Source organism: Pristis pectinata, chromosome 7, assembly GCF_009764475.1.
Source record: "Pristis pectinata isolate sPriPec2 chromosome 7, sPriPec2.1.pri, whole genome shotgun sequence".
Taxonomy (NCBI): Eukaryota; Metazoa; Chordata; class Chondrichthyes; order Rhinopristiformes; family Pristidae; genus Pristis; species Pristis pectinata.
The window spans coordinates 93,446,584-93,467,581 of NC_067411.1; the positions used below are offsets into that span (position 1 = coordinate 93,446,584).

At 37.3% G+C, this 20,998-nt stretch overlaps 1 protein-coding gene across 1 annotated transcript in view; it reads left to right on the forward strand.

Annotated features, from left to right (window-relative positions):
• Positions 1-20,669, forward strand: part of ell2 (elongation factor for RNA polymerase II 2) — an 81,950-nt gene extending 61,281 nt beyond the window's left edge. Inside the window, 8 exon segments of the mRNA XM_052020082.1 lie at positions 1,962-2,086; positions 4,293-4,321; positions 4,324-4,385; positions 7,775-8,339; positions 12,836-12,902; positions 15,010-15,181; positions 17,636-17,680; positions 19,191-20,669. Of these exon segments, the coding sequence (XP_051876042.1) occupies positions 1,962-2,086; positions 4,293-4,321; positions 4,324-4,385; positions 7,775-8,339; positions 12,836-12,902; positions 15,010-15,181; positions 17,636-17,680; positions 19,191-19,307 (1,182 nt within the window). The 3' untranslated portion in view covers positions 19,308-20,669.
• Positions 20,670-20,998: the final 329 nt, after the last annotated feature.

The window sequence follows — 20,998 nt, forward strand, 5'->3', positions numbered from 1 at the left end:
TAAAACAATTCCTTGTTGCGCACGCACACACGCACAGTTTGATTCTGTTTAATAAGTATTTCAAGTCTTGAATATTATGGCCTCCACACCATGGATAGGATTTGGAGGTCCTCCAGAATGCAAAGGAAATTTACCAGAACAGTTTCAGGGATGAGTACTTTCAGCTACAATATTAGGTTAGAGATGCTCAGATTTTAATTGAAGCAAGGTAAGTTATGTGGTGGGAGAGTGGGGAGAAGGCAGATTTGGTAGTTGCACAAGATAATGATGGATTTAAATAACAGACAAAAGCTGTTCATATTAGTTTGTGTGACAAAATAACTGGGAGCACTGCAATTCAGGTCTTGGGCAAGAGATGCATGTGCTGTGCAAGGATTTTTTTTTATATGCAGCAAATGATAATGACTTGGAACACGCTGCCTTTGAGGGTTGTGGAAGTGGAGGACTATCAATTACATAAGCATTAAGGGAGAGAAGTGAGCAGAATAGTAGAGCTGCCTGAATTGTTCTTTGGAGAGCCAGCTTAAATTCCTTGGGGTTTACTGTTTGCCTGCCACACCATTACGACTCTGATTCTTTAAGCAGTTGTACATCTTGTATATATTGTACATGTTATACACACATTTGAAATAGACAGTTAAGTGAATAGCCTTCTGATTAGCAAAGTGACAAACATGGTGGATGAAAATAACTGCAACATGGAATAGAGAACAATTGTCAAACCGCTACATTAAACCTGCCTGATTTATGCATGGGATACTGTTTTAACCAAAATGTTGCACAAAAGTAAAATGCTGTAATCTTAGCATTTAAACCGATAACCTTTGCAGCAGATGCACTATCAGCTGAATGAAACTGATTTAATTTCTGTTGAGGTTGTATGTGCTTAAGAATTATTAGTACAATAGAAACCAATGACTAAGGTTTCTTGAAATATTGATTTATGTTTTCTTCTTCTGTTTCTGAAGCCTGTTTGCCACTGGTTGTATGCGTGCACCATCACCATATCCCCTTGTTTCTTGAGGGGCGTTCCATATAATTCTGCATCTTGAGTCTGCTTGTATAGAATTGTACCAAGCCTTTAGAGTGACGAACCCGTGGAATTCTCTAACACAGAAGGCACTTGGGGCAAAATTATTAAATCTCTTAAAGGAATCAGATATAGTTCTAAAGATATCAAGGGATATGGGGGCGAGAAAAAGAACAGGGTACTGAATTTTGCTGATCAGCCACGATCGTATTAAGTAGTGGACCAGGCTCAAAGGTGGAATGACCTGCTCCGACGCGATGTGTTCTCTGGCTGCCTGTTTGATCCACTTTTCCACATTACCATATTTTAAAGAACATATTTTACAAACATTTTCAGTCAATAGTCAATATGAAACCTAATTCACTCATCCTTCCATCTCTTTCCTCTTCTAAAATACTTTTAACCCTGTACTTTTCAGAAAATCCTAATTGTAAGGTTGCTATTAATTGAAGGACTTGCATCCTCCCCCTTTTCCCCCCCCCCCCCCCACCTCCCCAACCCTCCTACCTTCTCCCCTCACCTGAACTCACCCATCACCTGCCTGCACGTACTCCTCCCCCTCCCATGACCACCTTATTCTGGCTTCTGCCGCCTTCCTTTCCAGACCTGATGAAGGGTCTCGACACACAACGTCGACTGTTTATTTCTCTCCATAGGTGCTGCCTGACCTGAATTCCTCCAGCATTTTGTATGTATTGCTGATGAATTTTCACGTTTGCTTCCTCAAGCTGCTGTTTCATTCTCTTGTACTGGTTATGAAACTTTCTGTGTTTAAACTAGTGTATTTTGCTGAGGTACCTGTTTGTATCACTTTTTAAAACTATCAAGCAAGACCCAAATATGTTTTTTGTAGTTTAGTATTTTGTTGTAATTTTGGTAATCCTGAATCACCGTCCTCTTGGTTTTTAACAAAGGTTTATTTTCTAAATAGGTGGCTAATATAAACCCAAAAGACAACTCCTATACAGTGAAGGATTTTGTGTATAAGGAGGTTCAGCGGGACTGGCCTGGATACTCAGAAGAGGATCGGCAGTTATTTGACAAAGTGGTTTCCAGGTAAATCAAATGTGGATTAGTAAAATTCTCTGACCTTCATTACTTAAAAAAAAACAAGCAGACTTCTGAAAAGTATTTAAAGGAACTTAAAAGTATTAACATGGTCCAGATACTGAGGGAAAACCATTTTACTGAGAGATCTGATTTTTGTAATCCTTTATACATGGTAAACAAACCAGCAGGGAGATCATTTGGAGCACCAACCAACATAAGACTACTTATTACCGTAGCTCTGCATCTTCATTCGTGATGGTACTGTTATGTTTGTTCTTCATCATGAGACAAACTTGGCATGGGTTTAACATCGGAACATTTATTGAAAAACAACAAAAACAACAGGACTACACAGACTTACAACACCTGGCTGGCTGGCTTTTCCTGCTCTTTCCCACCACTTCCTGTTCCTGCATGTGACCCCTTGCATTGCCTGCTGGGAAACTGTAGTTCTTATTATAACTGCATAATAACACAGGTACTAGATTCATTTTTAATTGCTTTGTGCTTACTGTTTCTGCAATAAATCTTTTGATTGAAGAGTTGCCATTAAAGGACTCCAACTTGGTTTATATATTTGCTTGGAATTGCTTTCCAGGCTTTTTAAATTCGCTTTGTTTCAGCTTCAACATCACAATAAGCGTTTTCTTACAATGTCTATTTTACTCTGCAAAAGTCAGTCAAATTAAATCTTTGCACATTTCCTAAATCACACCAAATCCAGCCACCTATCGCATGTGCTTGCTGGTTGGTTTTCAAGTGTGTTGGATTTGAAATATTGTTTTTCTATCTCTCTGTACATTTACAAAACAAATTAAATTCTAAGATATAAATGTTCTGTGTTAATGATGCAAATCAGTATCGTATAAAACAATTTGTGATTTATCATCTGATGGGTGCCTTGAGTGTAATATTCACATATTTGTGTTTGCCACTTGTATAGAGCTATATTAATTTTTAAGATATTACCTAAATAATACAAATTTTCTTGGGATTTCCTTGTAAATCTTTGCAGTATATCACTTCGAATCCTAATGCACTATTTGAGCTTGGAACGTGTTGAAACTGGATGCTAAATTTGTGAGGGAATATAGGCAAGATCACTTTTTTCTCCAAGGCTGTCATAAAACTATCTCCATTAAAACCTTTATTGAATGTATTATGTTATGGTATCCACTTCATTACAGGTAGAATAATTGCGACCTCAGTATCAGATATGCATTGCCATATGGCTTGATTTAACCTAGAAGGAAAGAGCTAAAACTAAATTGATTTGGAATGGGGAGGTAAGTTAGTTGATGGGGGAAGATTAACTGTTTAAGATAGCTACTGTGAAACAATAAGTCTAGTCATTAAACAATTTCTGTTCTGACAATTACTTTAGAGTGTAATGCATGGTCAGTAGACATAGAATTGCAATTCCAGTTCTGCATTGCACTGAACATTGGTACCCTGCAGTCTGTTTCCTTTTCTTAGGACCTGGGTGGAAAGTGAAAGGAGGATTTTCTGTAGAATATTGGTCACTGTCAAGTAAAGTTAAGGGGATTTGAAAGAGCCCTGTGATCAGGGAAGGGACAGGGAGCCTAGAACAGATGTGGTCCAAAGAAGCACTTTATTCCTACCTAGTTCAAAGGAAACAAAAAAAAATTATAAATAACTTGTCTTTCTGGATGACTTCTAGCCCCGATTCTCTTGCCACTATGTTGAAGAGCTGCAGCTGACAGAATTGAAATGTGACCATTGCGTTTTTAAAATCAGGCTGACCTGCTGAACAGTTTAGAATATTTTTGTTTGGCATAAACCACAGTAAGTAGTTCAGCATGCCATACCAAATGAAAATGGGGAGTGTGTGCATCATTTGTTCTTAATGTAGCTTAGGATCAAATTGCTGGCTTTGCCAGTGTTGTACATTTTTTCATTTCTCAAAGTTTCATATTAAACCAAGGATGTTAGTATAAAAAGAGCCATTTGAAACTTGTTCTGGAATGTTTTTATAATTATGGAAATATCCACTGGTTTCATTTTTGTTAGCTTCATGGACTTCATCATACAGAAACCAACACCTCATAACTATCACATGGCAGCAGGTTTGTTTTTTGGTAAAGGTAAAATTTTGATACTGTGAATGCAAGGGAAAAAATATAGGCTAACTGCATGGGCCCGTGGTGAGAAGAAGGCTCTAATATTTTTGTTCTCTGAATCTTTAAAACAGGAAATTATCCCAGCTGCAGAATTCCAACAGCCATCAACAGATCCCGTTTCATCAGGCTCCCCTAAAGGTAGAGAATCTGCATCCCCACCAGATGTTGGTAAAAAATCAGTTGACAAAGTTTTGCAATGAACTTTACTGATAAAATTGATCTTATCTGTCAATTATATTATTTCAAAATAGTCAGACAGTAGCCGGGGGGGGGAGGAGAGAATCAGTTGAAGTTTTGGGTTTGATTTCCTTGTGTTGAAATGTCATCAACCTGAAACTTTAATTCTGTTTCTCTCATAGATGCTACCTGATTTGCTCAGTATTTACAACATGTTCTACTTATCTTGGGTCTCCTACATCAGCAGATTTTTTTTTTTCCTCTATTCAAGCTTTCTGATTTGCTTTGGAGCAGGAAGAAACCATGTGACAAAGTTACAACTTGATAGATGTTATTTGGTGAATGCACATACCTGTTGCAAAGTGTTCTCTGTAACGTGATGGCATTTCAGTTGATGTTTGGCTTTTCTTTCTTTCAATATTTTTATTAATTCCAAATAAGTACAAAGTGCATGAAACAAAGGAAAACAAAACAAAATGTTACATAATAGATTTATTGAATCACACTAGGAAATACAATGCTTCTATTAATAACAAAAATGATAACTAATTAGTATTGATAAGTTGGAATAATTTTATTATAAAAAAAATCTAACCCCACTACCAAAAACCGAAGCTCTTTAGTAACATCCTAAAGACAGTTAGTAGTATTAGCCAATGTTTGTACTTTAAGCACCAATCAGTGGTTTTGAAAGTAGTTCCAAAAAAGGTCCCATAATATTTGAAAGTTCAGAATAGATCCAGAAATAGAGCAACGGATCTTCTCTAATTTAGATATGACATAACATCCCGTAACCACTGAGCATGAGTGGGGAGAGTAGTTTTCTTCCATTAAGCAATACAGCCCTCCTAGCTATAAGAGAAATGAAGGCCAATACGTGTAAGTCTGAAGTCTCCCAGAATTATATCTTTTTCTCCAACAATCCCGAATAATGCAGTTAAAGGATTTGGCTTAAAATTTATTTTAAAAAGTACGGAAAAGGTTTGAAATACCTCTAACCAGTATTTTTTCCAGACTCGGGCATGACCAAAACATGAATTAAAGAAGCCTCTCCATTATTGCATTTGTCACAACAAGGAGATATGTCTGAATAGAAATGCGGGTAACTTGTCTTTGACAGGTGAACTCTAGGACCACTTTAAATTGAAGGAGAGAGTGATGTGCACATAATGATAAAGTATTACCAGTTTCAAATTTGATTGCAAGTTTCCTCAGAAATTGAAATCTGCAGATCATGTTACCAAGTGTTTTTAATTTTGTCTAAAGGGACCTTATTCGTTCCTGATAACCTGCCATAAATCTTAGATATTGAAGCATCATAAAAAGGCTTCAAATTAAAAATTAGATCTAGTAAGTTCTTATCAGGACTTATAGGGAGAGTATGTGATTGAGATTGGAGAAAATCTCTAATTTGCAAATATCAAAAAAAAAATGAGTCTTTGGCAAATTATATTTAGTTGACAATTGTTCAAATGTTAAGAAATTTCCTCCAACAAACAGATCCTGAAAACAAGTAATACCCAATCTATCCCATTCTTTAAAAACTATGTCAGTCATAGAAGGTTTAAAAAAAAATTAGCAAAAATAGGACTGGACAAAGATATTCTCGATAAACCATAATATTTTCTAAATTGCTAACCAAATCCTCAAAGCATGTTTAACTACCAAATTATCAGTTAATTTATTTATTGATAAACGGAAGTGAAGAGCCCAGCAAAGAAATAATAGAATTTTCTTTTTAACAGAATTAGCTTCCAAAGAAACCCATGCTGGACAGGCCTCATGATTAAATAATGTAACAAAAAGTAAGATTTCGTATATTGACTGCCCAGTAATAAAACCTAAAGTTGGGTAAAGCAAAGCCTCCATTAATTTTAGCTTTCTGAAAATGAACTTTATTTAATCTAGGATGTTTATTTTCCCATATGTAAGAAGATATTATTGAGTCAGGAGAACAAAAAAAGAGATGTTTGGCTTTTTAACATGCAGGTCTTATGTACTTGATGCAACAAAAGCATCAAGCCTCTTTTTCAATTGGCTGCTTACTTTAAAAAGGGATTGATTTTGTAGCCTTGCTGAGATTTTCTGATTAACACTAAGAAATAAGTTTGTAATGTTGTTCTTGTGTAGCCTGTTTTCAATTTGAATTTTATGCCAGGAAGCAAATCGCCATGCAAGTGACAGTGAATGACTTTACACTGAGAGTCTAATCACTACCCTGTAACATGCGATGGCATTTTGGAATCTCCCATCAACATCCTTGGGGCTATCATTGACTAGAAACATCCATGCAATCGTAAAATGGTCCACCATCCAGCTCTCTAGTTCCATGTAGTGACCCTTTCTCCATAGCCTTGCAAATTTTTCTCCAGCATATATTTACTAAATTTCCTTCTAAATCCCACAGTGGAACCTGCTCCAACCACATCTACAGGCAATGCAATTTGGATTCCAACCAGCTTTTTAGAAAGAAATTCTAATTATCTTCTAATAATCTAGCAAACACAACCATCTGGGGTAGAAAATTCCAGAGATTGATCACGATCTGTGAAAAGAAATTTGAGTATCTCCACTTTAAATAACAAACCCTTTTTTCTGTAAGTGTCTCCTCTTTTGAGACTTTCCCAGTAGTGAAAACATCTCAACAGCTACTGTGTCATGCCTCTCAGGATCTTGCATATCTCAGTAAGGTCACCTCTCATTCCTCTTAAACTCTTGTTCAAATGGGAAGGGACTATATGATGTTGCTACGTGGAGGGTTTTTTACAAGAAACAAAGTTAGCATGCAGATATAGCAAGTTAGCAATCCATCAGTCCTCTGGAATTGCACCTATTTTTCTAATGAATTAAATGTATACCAATGGCTTTATCTCTTCACTGGATTCTGTTATAATCCTTGATGGCTTTTTGTACTTCTCTGCCATTGAGAAGGTATTGGTGAACTGTTTTTCTGAATTGCAGCACTGTGTTCAAGACCCCACATTGTTTGGTCTGAGTCAAAATCTTACAGTAATGGAAGATTTTTCTCCTTGTCTTTGTCAAGGAGAAAATGACAACCACGTCTTCGGTAATGCATTTCAATGACAGTTCCTGAAGAATAATTTCTACTCCCTTATGTAAATAACTTGCTGATTTTTTTTTAAACTCCTCGTTAGTGGACTTGATTCTAATCAAGATCCCAAATGTCAGGGAGTATCATAGTAGCTCACTGCACACATTCACAGCATTGTTATTGATTTATGATAATTATCTGAAGGTGAAGGGAAATTGCTGTAAAGTGTGCATGTATTCCTATAGATTAAATCACCTCATTTGGCATAGTATTTGGTTTTGAAAAATCAATCAGTGCTTAATATTATCATCAATGTTTTTGCAGAAGCGATTACTACCTTCAGATTTCATTGATCCACTAGCAAGCAAGAAGCCCAGAATATCTCACCTGACCAATCGTGTGCAGCCAACCCTTAATGGTGATTTAAATCCCTCCGGTGAGAAAAACAGTGTTACTGCTCCAGTCGTTCTTCCTCATCCTCCACCTCCACCACCTTCTCCCCCTGCACCACCGCCTGTGCCACTTCCAGTTTCTGTTGTTCATACTGTGAATTCTAACTCCAATTCCCCATGCACACCAGAAAGAAGGGGAACTCCCGATTTGCCAGTTGATACTATTGGTCAAACTGGTGAGGGTTATGAGGACCAGCACGAAAAGCATACCTCTAGGACTACAGTAGAAAGTCCACCACACCAAATGGAGTGCTCAGAAGTCATCAGTAAAGACTGTTCTTCTAATGGAAAATCAAAAAAGAAAGCTAAAAAACACAAAGACAAGGAAAGAGAAAAGGAAAAGAACCAGGTGAAAAATGAAGCGGATAGCAGAGAATACCGAAGTGAAATTGAGGAACACAAACCCATTAAAGTTAAAGATGCCAATTCTGATTCGGGTATGTAATAAAGTTGTACATTGTAGATATTAGTTGCTAAGTACATAAAAGGAAAACTCAAGTTTTGAGTAAATGGCTGCAATTTATATGTGGGATGTTTTGAATGGCATGTAAGATGTGAATTAGCAACTGTTACTTGAGGGCACATTATGGAATGCAGAACAAGACCAAAGATGCTTGCAAGCAACCAAGTCCCTAGTGAGTTTTTTTTTAAAAGACTGCTTCATATTCTCCCTTTTTCTGTTGTCCCTACAGAGGAAGATGACCCAGACAGGGATCATAACCATCATTGCAGGTTAAAGCAAAGTTGTATGCTCTCATGTCCCAACCCCTTCACACACATTTAATTTTTAAATTTTTAAATTTTATTTACAGCGTGGTAACAGGTCCTTCCGGCCCGACGAGTCCACGCTGCCCATTTTTAAACCTAAATTAACCTACCTGTATATCTTTGCAATGTGGGAGGAAACCGGAGCATCTGGAGGAAACCCACGCAGACACGGGAGAACGTACAAACTCCTTACAGTCAGCGATGGGAATCGAACCCCGATCACTGGTGCTGTAATAGCGTTGCGCTAACTACTACGCTACCTTGCCGCCTAAATAGTCTACAAACTTGATTTATTGGTAAAAAGATGATTTGACTGTGTCCAGCTATTAGACATAAAGCATGGTAAACCATCTAATTAAGATGCATCTGACACAGTTGGTGGTATTTATGTGAACATTTGTAATCTTCATAATCTAACCTTGGAAGTTAGGAAATTAGTTTCCCATTATACAAGAGTCTTAAATTACAGGTGGTGTGGTGGTGCAGCAGTTAGTGCTGCTGCTGCTTCAGGGACCTGGGTTCAGTCTTGATCTTGGATACTGTCTGTGCAGAGTTTGCATATTGTGACCTCAGGTTCCCCAGGGTGATCTGATTTCCTCCCACATCCCAAAGATGTGCTGGAGGTTACTTAGCTGTGGTATACTGCTGCTTGGTGTAGGTTAATGGCAAGAAGAAACAAAGGGGAATTGATGACTACCCGTGCAACGGAATAAGTTGCAAGGGTACAGAGAAATAAGGAGATGGGTAACGGGATGACTAAGTTAGCACCTGGGAAGCTGGCGTAGACTTGCTGTCCCTTCTGCGCTTGGTCTTGCTGACGTAGAGGAGGCCACATCAGGAGTACTGAATGCAGAAGATGAGGTTGGAAGAGGTGCACGTAAACCTTTGCTTCACCTGGAAGGGCTGTTTAGGTCCCTGGATGGTGGTGAGGGAGGAGGTGTAAGGATAAGTGTTGCATCTTCTGTGAGGGCAGGGGAAAGTGCCAGGGGTCAGGGAAGGATGAGCAGACCAGGGAGTCACAGAGGAACTGTTCCCTGTGGGAGGAGGAAAGGGGTAGGGAGAAGATATTGCTGGTGGTGGGATCCTGTTGCAGCTGGCACAAATGGCAAAGGATGATTCACTGGATGCAAAGGCTCATAGGGTGAGAGGACTGGGGGTCTATCTCTGTTCTGTATGGAGGCAAGGTGAGAGCAGAAGTATGAGAAACAAAAAATGTTTAACAAGTTTATAAAAGAATAGAGATGATGCTACAGCTTTATAAAACTTTGGCGAGGCTACAGCTGGAGTATTATGTGCGTTCTGGTTGCCGCACCACAAGAACATGATTACACTGGAGAGGGTGTGGACGATTTTTACCAAAACATTGCCTTGAATGGAACATTTCAGTTATGGGGAGAGACAGGTAGGCTGATTTGTTTTCCTTGGAACAGAGGCTGAAGGGGGGGGACCTGATTGAGATGAACAAAATTATGAGGGCATAGATAACATGGACCGTGAGAAAGTTTTCCCCATAATATTGATATCTAAAACCAGAGGGCATTGGTTTCAGGCAAGGGTAAGGGTAAGAAGGTTAGGGGGATCTGAAGAAAACCCCCAGAGGGTGGCTGAAATCTGGAAAGCGCTGCCCAAGTGGAGGCAGATACACCTACAACATTTAAAAAGTATCTGGTCAAGCACTTGAATTGCCAAGGCATTGTAGGCTGTGGACCAAGTGCTGGCAAATGAGATGAGCAAAGATGGGTACTTAATGGTCAACACGGACATGGTAGGATGAAGGGACTGTTTGTGTGCTGCATGACTCTAGGAAGTGGAAGGGCAGAAATATATCTAAAACTCAGTGACACAGGAGACCTGCTTGTCATCTTACACCCTTCCTCAGTCCCTCAATCGCCTGACTCCTTTCTCACCACTCTTCTTCTCTCTATACTGGCCATCTCATCTCTGCACATCAGTCAGCTCTGATGCAGGGGTTCGATTCAAAACGTCGACAGTTCCTTTCCAACCACAGATGCTGCACGACCTGCTGAGCTCCTGCAGCAGATTGTTTGTTGCTCCAGATTCCAGCATCTGCTGTCTTGTGTCTCCAGACACTTTGGTGTTTGGTCACCTAGTTACAATTGAAAAATTAAGATGTGAGAATGATGAACCAAAAATCAAGTGAAATGCATTTTTGATGTTGAGGGCAAGGAGAAAATGGATCTATCTATTGAATGTACAAAATATTAGCAATGGAAAATATTTCACAATGATATGATTGGAGGGAAACCAATGGATGCATTTAATGTCCTTGAAGTTTTCGAAATGATTGTGGGTGTGTTGCTCTTAACATTGGGGAAAACGAAGTTTGTCAAGAATATACTTTTTCGTCATTAACCTTTATTGTACTGGAAAAACTAATTTGGAAACTTAACTGTTTGAGTTCAATACCTTAAGATTTAAATTGGAAGTTACATGAGAACTAAGAATTTCTCTTCTATTTGTTGAAATTTTATTTCTGATGTTTGCTATACTGTAAGTGTCAAGTTAAAATCACTCTACCCACAAGGACTCCAAACAATTGACCCTTATTATACAGTATCCATTTCAGGTTGGCCTTCTCCCTTGTTGTCACCAGTCTATATGTAGATTGAATGCACCCATGGGGTTGTTGTAGTACTCTTATTAACAGTATCTCCAGTTTCCTGTTTAGTCTCATTCCCTATATTACTGTATCTTTTTGGAGATCTATAGACAAGTCCCACGAATATTTTCTGCCTGCTGATGCTGCTTGGCTCCACCTAGACCAATTCAACAACTTGATTTTTTTGAGACAATATTTTTTCTCATTGCTCTGATTTCATCCTTTCCTAACAATGCCACCATCACCTTTTCCTTTTTGACTGTCCTTAAGTATCCAATATCCTTGAATATTCAGCTCCCAGCCTTGGTCACTCTGCAGCCATGTCTCAGTAGTGGCAATTGTATTGTATTCTTTTACATTTATTTGCGCTCATTAATGTGTTCTTCATTATGAATGCTTTGTGTATTCAGATACAGCACCTTTAAATAATCTGACTCTGCTTGACAGAATTTGATTATCCTTGCCCCACTGACTTGCCTGCACTATTTCCTTGTCCTTCCTGAGTAGCATTCTGGATTTCTCTCATTCATACCTTTATAATGCATACAGAATTGTAATTGGATAGTGATCTCAATGAGCAGGAATACTGGAAGCCAGGACCCCACAATTCCAAGTCTTTCTGAAGCCAAGAGGTCAATGAAAAATGATTTGCTTTAACCTGTAGATCCACTTGGCAAGCAAAGTTATCTCCATCCAGGGTAACTACAATGTATTTCTGTAATACTTCCACTTGCATTGTGTGAGCAAGATGTTCAAAGACTTATTAAATAAGTATGTGAATGTTACAAGCTCCATGTTTTATTATTGGTAATTACACTGAAGTAAAAGGTAAGAACTCTTACAGCTGATGTAATACTAAATCATTAATTGGCCAGTAATCAAAATGTCAGTGTTAAAGAGAGTTCACTGTTTAAATTTTTATGGTATCTGCTTTGAATACTGAAAATTACTTCTTTTGAATTGGGTGATTTTTGAAGTTGGCTTTGATCCAGAAGAGAATTTGTGGCTTGCTGTCTCATGTTGCGGGAACTAATATTATTTGGATTTTACAGCCACAAAAAGAAAATTTGGAGTCAGTGTGAGACCCACGTACTTTAAGCTAGTTTTAGTATGTGCTGTGTCCTAAAACACAGGGTGGGAAAGGTCCTAAAATTGCATTCTTCATTATAGTCACATCTGCTGCTTTTAATAAATTAATCTCTGAATGGTCCCTTGTCTGCAGGATTTAGAAACAGTAGGAGACTGGCTGTGGGTGGAGATCTTAATGCTTTGACCTCCATTGTGTAGGTAATTCAGTTAATACCGTTACGGACTTGAGAGCTGTTATTGGTGGTGACAGAACTGACCATATGGCTGCTGCTGTTTATAATCTGCAGAGTTTCAAACTAGTGCATTATTTCCATTTGAAAAAAATGCAATACAGAAGCATTAAAAGTGTTCCCACAAGTTTTAGCTGCAGTATGACAAAGGTCAAAGGTTTACTGCTTTTTCTGTACCTTCTGCTGTATTTTGACAGATATACACAAGGCTCTGTCCTTTTTACAGGATTGAATATGAAGTGCACTGGTTCCAGCAATTCTACGTTACCAACCAAAAAACCTGACTATTTGGTGTAAGTAAATGTACATCCTCTACTTTTGTATTTTGCATCCTCCTTCCCTCAAATAAAATAAGTAAACTGCCATTTATTACTTGATTTGTTTAGATTTTTAAATTTAGCCATTAAAATTGTATGTACTATTTTATTTGACCTATTCATTAAAATGTTTCCCATATCTTTTTTGTTTTCCTTTATCTTTCACTCTAAAAGAAATGTTATTGTGAAGTATAGGAAAGGCTCATATACTTAATGTACATTGTCAAAAAGTTTGAGTTTCTACTCAAAAGTGAGAAAGTTAGAAACATGATGCATTATTTTAATTGGAAAATCTATGATCTCAATGAAAATGAAACAGGCAGTGGAGATTAAGGAAGTGATCCCATGCAGACTTAACAAATATAGAAAGGCTTGGCAGAAATTGTTCATTCAATGACCACTTTCCAAAAGTTACATAATAACTTCTTGAAAATAGGACTAGCAACAAGCTTTGTTCTCATTTTTCATTTGCATAGAAAGAAAGTACCTTTCACAATCCCTGGACAAACATTTCACAATCAGTGCAGTACTTTTGAAGACTAGTCATTGTTGCGATGTAGAAAAATATGGCATCCCATTTGCATGTAGTATGGTGCCTCAAATATATATGAAATTAAAAATATATTTTGAAGGGTAATTGTGGATATTTGGACATATGGAGAACCTTCTCTTAAAATAGCCTCATTAATCTAGACCAGAAGAAATAGATGTATGAGTATATCATTCAGCCTCTAGAGTATACTGTGCTTCTCCATAAGATCATGGTTATCCACTCTCCTACCCTTTCCCCATAACTTGATTCTATTACAAATTAAAACTCTATCTCTGCCTTGAATGTATTCAAGAAATGAATCTTCAAGCTTTCTGGGAAAAGAGTTCCAATGCCTCTCAACCCTTTGAGAGAAAAATATCTTCCTCTCTAACGCCAGGTTAGAGAGGGTAACCAAGTGATTTTTGCAATTAGATGCAGAACGGAAGAGTCTCTCTCCTAACACTGAAGAGTATGAGGTATTGGTACAAGTCTTAAATAGATGCTACCTTATTCTGAGACTGTACCTTCAGGTCCAAGACTCTGTCACAAGTGGAAACATCCTCTTTTTTATTTTGCCCTGTCTACTGCAGATTTGTCTACAGATGCTGTCTGGTCTGCTGAGTGTTCCCAGTGTTTTCCATTTTATAAAAATTTAAAACAAAACTGTAGATGCTGGAAATCTGAAATTTAAAAAAAAAACAAAATCCTGGAAACATTTAGCAACTCAGACCATACCTGTGGAGGGAGAAACATTTAACATTTCAGGTCAAAGGCCCTTCCTCAACTGGAAAAATGAGGAACACTAGTTGCAGAAATGGTCAGGAATGGATAGGGAGAAAAAGTAATAATGTAAATTTGTTACAATAGAAAACTGAAAAACAGGGTTCAGATAAGTAAAATCTAATTATACGATTGCTAGGAAATTCTGTATACTCTGATTAATGTAGATTTCAGATCGAGGAAAAAGCTAGTCCAAGTTTGGACCAAGATTAATGAGGCTGAAGCAAGTAATCCTAGCAAAATTTAGCATCATTTAACAGGTACTTACAATCCAACTCTTCAATGGGTTATGTAATTTTTTTAAAAGAAGTTATTTGTTCCGTAGCACCAATATAGTAACTTGGAACAGAAGTACCCTGCTTCCAGCAATATCTTCAGAAAATGAGTAGGGGCCATTTTTGCTATTCCCACTTCACTCCATTCATATTGTCCCATGCTTTAGTTTTGTTATTGGTATTGAAATAATCTGGCAACAACTTGACTCATTTAGGTAATTAAATTGTCTGCACTTCCTCAGAGTACATTCCAGTATGAACAAAGCCACTCATGTTCTTTGCATGAATTTTTTCAGTGGTTCTATCCCAAGTTGGAAGTGCTCTTCAGAAGAATAGTGGAGCCATCTAGTGCACAAATAGACTTTTTTCACCTTGACTTCACTTGTTTCAGTCAAGTCACCTATCCATATTAATAAAAAGCAAATCTTTGTAGCTGAGAAAGCAAAGAGATACATTTAATGTATAATAATTCATAATCCTTTTATTTTTCTCAAAGCAAATATGCAGCCATTGTGTCACATGAACAGAGACAAAACTACAAAGATGACTTTAATGCAGAGTATGGTGAATACAGAAGTTTGCACGCCAGGTTAGAGAGGGTGACCAAGCGATTTTTGCAATTGGATGCAGAACGGAAGCGTCTCTCTCCTAACACTGAAGAGTACAAGGTATTGGTATAAGCACTTCTCGACTTTTAGTAGAACAAAGTCTAAATTGGTTAAATGCCATTACACATTATTATAATTTCCTTGCATGTGTATCCTTCAGGTACAGACCGATTCCTGTGAGTGTAGCTTAACAGAATTAACCTTGGGTATTTGATTTGTATGGAATTCAATATTTCATTTGTATATTTTCACTTGATAACATAGAATGAAGTAGCCATTTATTAAGTTCTGGTGGTGAAGAAAATGTTTACTCTGGGAGAAATAGTATATTCATAGGTGTGAAACGCTAAACTGGTTGACAGTTATGCATGAGTATGATTATAGTCTTCCTTGAAAACAAATCTGTTCAGATATTTTTATTTTTCTATTCTTGCGGTTGTCTCACACTGGTTAACCCTGACCAAAGAGTCAACAGAAACAAAAAAAATAGGAGCAAGACAAGACCATTTGGCCCCCTTCCCTACTTCCCAAATCAATATGATCATGGCTGATCTTTCCAGTTCAATATGCTGATCCAGCTTTCTCCCTGTAACACTCAATCTCTCTAGTCCTTGAAAGAAGAAAAATTCCAACTCATTGAGCATATCTGGCTTCAACTGATTTTTGTGGTAGAGAATTCAACATGCTGGAATAGTTTCTCCTCCTCTGTCTTAAATGGCTGACTGCTGGAACTGGACTCCCCGTCCATTGAGGGACGTCCTTGATGCATTTAATCTGTCCAGTCACATAAGAATTTTGTAGATTTGAATTCCCTTGATTATATCGACTGTGAAATTTTAAAGCCCCATTGACTCAATCTCACTTTATACATCAATCTTAGCATCTCGGAGGTCATTCTGGTGAAGTCAAATGGCTGACTTCAGTTTCTTCACTTCTGTAAATATCTATCAAGGGTGTAATAATGGTTCTTGTGTATGGCAACATGAGTTTTTAGTTTGTATCCAGGCAAGTTCCAGTATTCTGAATATCTTCTAATAATATGAGATTTAGTAATTCATAAGGAACGAACATCTGCTCCTATTTTCCCCATCACAATATATTTGAGCAAGCAAAGTTTGCACAAGTGTATGTGTTGCTGTTGGATATCAGAATCCATTTTGAACCATGGAGTTGTGGGTTGGTGCTGAAACCAAGCAGCTTAATTTGATGGTGGAAATTACATGGCATATTGTCTAGCAGTTATTGCAATTCGTAGCTGGGAGCATTGGACCTTGGCCATGCCCTAATTCACCAAGCATGGAGAGGATGAAATGTACAGACTTCCAGTAAATATCGAAATCACCAACAAAATCATTTGAAGACTGTTGGAAGAACTGTGCACCACACTTTCACTAAGGCTTGGTTAAGGAAATTTGAAATTTTATATGAATTTGCAGTCTGGTTTAAAAGTCTGCAGTTGATTTCTGATATTAATGATTTGTGTTTGTCTGGGTTGCATAACTAGGTTTATTTGAGCTATTCACTAAGTTGTAATTAGAATCAAATTACATTTTTGTGTGTCCTAATTTTGTCATGCATGGGCTTGATAATGTTATTTAGAATTTGCTGACAGGACTCAAAGTTACTATTTTTCAGAACACAAAATTAGTCGCCCTATGTTTCAAAGCATTAATGCTCTCAGTCACACAGGATCTTATCAAGCTGCTCTTCAGCCAAAGGTTCCACGTGGGTCAACTCGTTCTTAGTTTTCACACCTGCATATTATAATACGAAAGTCAAAAGTGCTGTTCCCCTTATCCCAATCCTAAAAGCAACCATTCACCACGATGCTCTTTGTTATTTAGCCAATTTGGTATCAATGCTATAAATGTTCCTTTTACCTCATGTGAGTCAACTTTCCTGATAAAACATGTGATGTGGCAATTTACCAAAGGTTTTCTGGAGGTCCACATCACATCAACCTCATTACCCTCATCAACTCTATCCATAACCTTAAATTCAATCAGATTCAATCATTTCAATCAGATTCAATCATTTACCCTTAAGATACAATATGTTAAATAATACTGATTATTACATTTTGCATTGGATATATGTCATGGAATCAACATTCCACTTTAATGTAAGTCCTAGAATCTGTAAAAATGACAAATTTTGTGACTTCAGTAAGGAGATACCTGGTGTGTTTCACTTGCATGACAATTATAAATTCTCTTCTGAAATATTAAGCCAATTTTAGTTCACTCAAATTGTAAACTAACATGCAGGTTAATAAATTTCAGGATGGCTATTTAGAACCTACTCAATTAAATGTTTCCTATGCACATCATTCTGGTAATTCGTGAGCATTGATTTGCAAGTCAGAGTGCCTTACAAAATGTGAAATGGGCAATGCATTGTTACTTTCTGCATTTATTACTATATTAAACAATGAGGCATTGAAACTTAGAGTAAATTACTGTGTAATGTCCTTTGGCAATGTTTGGGCTCATGTAATAGATATCTACTTTGCAGATTATTGATGAAGAAGTTTTGCAAGAATACTGGAAAATTACAAAGGTTGGTGATTAATTTTGAAATAGTGCACTATCTTCACATTGTCATTTCCAGCTTGCATTATGTTGGTATCAAAACCCTATGCCAAGTTTTTTTTGAGATTTTATACCAGCTATTCTTAAATATTTCATGGCTCAATTTACATTTAATAGTTTATCTCTGTCCTGAATCAAAATTTTGGACCCTAATTTAGGGTTTAAATACCAAATGCAGCACAGCATCTTTTTCCAACACTTGGGAAGGTCTGGGTTACAGAGTAATAAGTCACAGTATTGAAGAAAATTCTTTGGCCCATTGATCCATGCTGGCTCTATGCAAGAGAAATCCAATTAGCCCCATTTCCTTTTATTCCTGGAAATTTTTGCCTTTTAACTATTGAGATAAGATATCTTTATTGATCACATGTACATGGAAACAGTGAAATGCATTTTTTGCATAGTGTTCTGGGGACAGCCCACAAGTGTCGCCACGCTTCCTGCGCCAACATAGCATGTCCACAACTTCCTAACCCGTACGTCTTTGGAATGTGAGAGGAAACTGGAGCACCCAGAGGAAACCCATGTGGTCATGGGGAGAACATACAGACTCCTTACAGAGAGTGGCTGGAATTGAACCCAGGTCGCTGGCACTGTAATAGCGTTACGCTAACCGCTACACTACCCTGCCTATCCAATTCCCCTTTGATTGCTGTGATTGAACATGCCTTGATTACCCCTCCAGCAATGAACTTCAGATCTTAATCACTCACTCCATTAAAATAAGTGTTTTACTGTAGTCAATTTTCCTCAGATGCTTGTCATTGAGCATGCACACCAGTTCCTAAATTATTTTCTCCTGCTATTCTAAGCATCCCCATGGAAGTGGCAGCATAATAAAGATGGCCTGTGGGAAATGGCCACCGGTGGCCATTTACAAGAAATTACAAGTAGCAGTCTGTTATATTTGCATATAACAGGCATATATTTGAATGTATAGCACCTTAGTATGAATTCAGTTCCACAAAAACTATTGTGCCAGACCTTGCTGCATGTGTGTTCGCCCTCTGCATTGCCTTGTGGTTGCATCAACCTTTTGAATTGCATCTAAGATGGATATTTATTTTTAAGATATTTATTAGTCATATGTACATCGAAACACACAGTGAAATGCATCTTTTTGCATTACTGAGAATGTGCTGCGGGCAGCCCGCAAGTGTCGCCACTCTTCTGGCACCAACGTAGCATGCCCACAGCTCCTAACCCGTACATCTTTGGAATGTGGGAGGAAATCCATGCAGATACGGGGAGAACGTACAAACTCCTTGCAGACAGCGGCGGAATCAAACCCAGGTCGCTGGTGCTGTAATAACGCTAAGCTAACTGCTACACTACCATGTCGAAACAAAGCATATTATTGTAATAATGTGTGCACAGTATAGCTAATACTAGGTATGGGTAATGTTTATTTTTGTTCATTAGTGGCATGGATTGAAGTACTTCACCTAAAATTTAAATGCATTTCCTTTTGTCTTCAGAATAGTCCCAACTACCATGAAGAGAAACATAGATGTGAATATCTGCATAATAAACTGGCTCATATTAAGAGACTAATAGCAGATTATGACCAGCAACAACAACAATCATGGCATTAGAATTCGCTGGACATTTGCAATATTGGTTCGTGATCAGAAGGAGATGTGTAATAAGCTAATTTATTTTGAATTTTTGGGAAATGTTATTCTAGGAATGGTGTCTGAAATTTCTGAACGTTTTCAAAGGTTTCATTATTTTTTGATTTGTTACTTCCTGAAATGCCCAAACTATGCCGCACCCTCCTTATCAAATGCTGTTTGCTTTAAAACTTCCATCCTTTTTACTCATGTACACATTTTTGTTTAGCCAAATACATCACATTAGACAAAGTACTTAGACTGTCCTTTATCCTCTGATTTGATTTGTACATTAACAATTGATAGCACTAACAAACACTGTAACATTTGAATAAATACAGGTATGCAGAACTTTCTATGTATTCTGCTGATTTAAATGTTTGCCTTAAGTGGTTGAAGCTTCCCAAGGCAATTTGCACATTCTCAAAGTATTCAGAGAAATGTTGAAGATTTGGTGAATGAAAAATTTGATAAGCACTACGAACTGCCTGATTCTTTACACTGTGCTGGAATTTCAAACCATACGCTAAAGTGAAAACAACATTCAGTCCCTGTGCCCCTTGCCTTAAGATGTTTGTTTATGCACACTTAATATAATGACCATTAGCCACATAGTTTCCCATTTTTCCATGCAGTTGGGAAACTAACTGTGGCCTGCTCTCTGTGTGTGGGTGTGTTTGTGAGAATTTACATCTTGAGAGGAAAAAGAGAAATCTGCTCTCAGTAACCAAATGCTCAGGACAAAACATCTGATGTGTTACTGTAGGTATTTTCCTATAAATGTACCACTTCCTCCTCAGAAGTTGAAGCCTTTCCATTTCAAGTGATTTATCAGCTTTATTAACAAGGAAATATTGCTACCAAGCAACATTTGAAAGAGATCTATAGTTTTGGGAAAATTAAATTAATCTTCACGTAGGAGACCTATTTGTATACTACTTTAAAGTATTTTTGGAGAAAAAATATATACAAAGCACCAGTCACCTGCATGTACTAGTTTATTTAAGATTTGTTCTTCTGCGTGCCAGGAATATAATAAAAAAATGTATTTCATAACACTGCGACCATCAAACAGTGCAAAGAAATTATTTGAATTTGTAAAGTCTCTGTATTTAAATCAGTGCATTGTATTTCAGTTGATTTGTAGTTAATTTATCATGTGGGAACATTTAAGTTATTTGGTTGGAAGATGCAAGGTTTTGGATAAATATTAAGACTAATAACTTGTAATTTTTGTCTTTTCAAAGTGCTGCCAATTGAAAGGGGAAGCATTGTTTACAAATGAATATTGGAAAGCTTGCCAAATTGTTTGGTTGAATCTTTAATAAATTGTTGTCTCCCCAATTCACTCCAATTTCTGGTATCTTCAGCCATGCTGTAACTATAATACCTGTTCTTATCTAAATTTAGGTGTCAATGAAAGCAAGTTCAAATGCAATGCATTATTCTTGGAATATTTGCAGTACTCATCAATGAAGTGATTCACACTGAACTTGATTTGCACTTCACAATCATTTTATATCAATGTTTTACTAGTTATTCCCATTTTACAAGTTCTCCAGTCCATGAAAGAAGATTTTTTTTTAACTAGCCAGAACTATTATGTTAGATGCATTTGCATTGATAATTTGTAGATCCCTTATCTGCAAAAAGCTTGGGTGTCCTTGGATAAG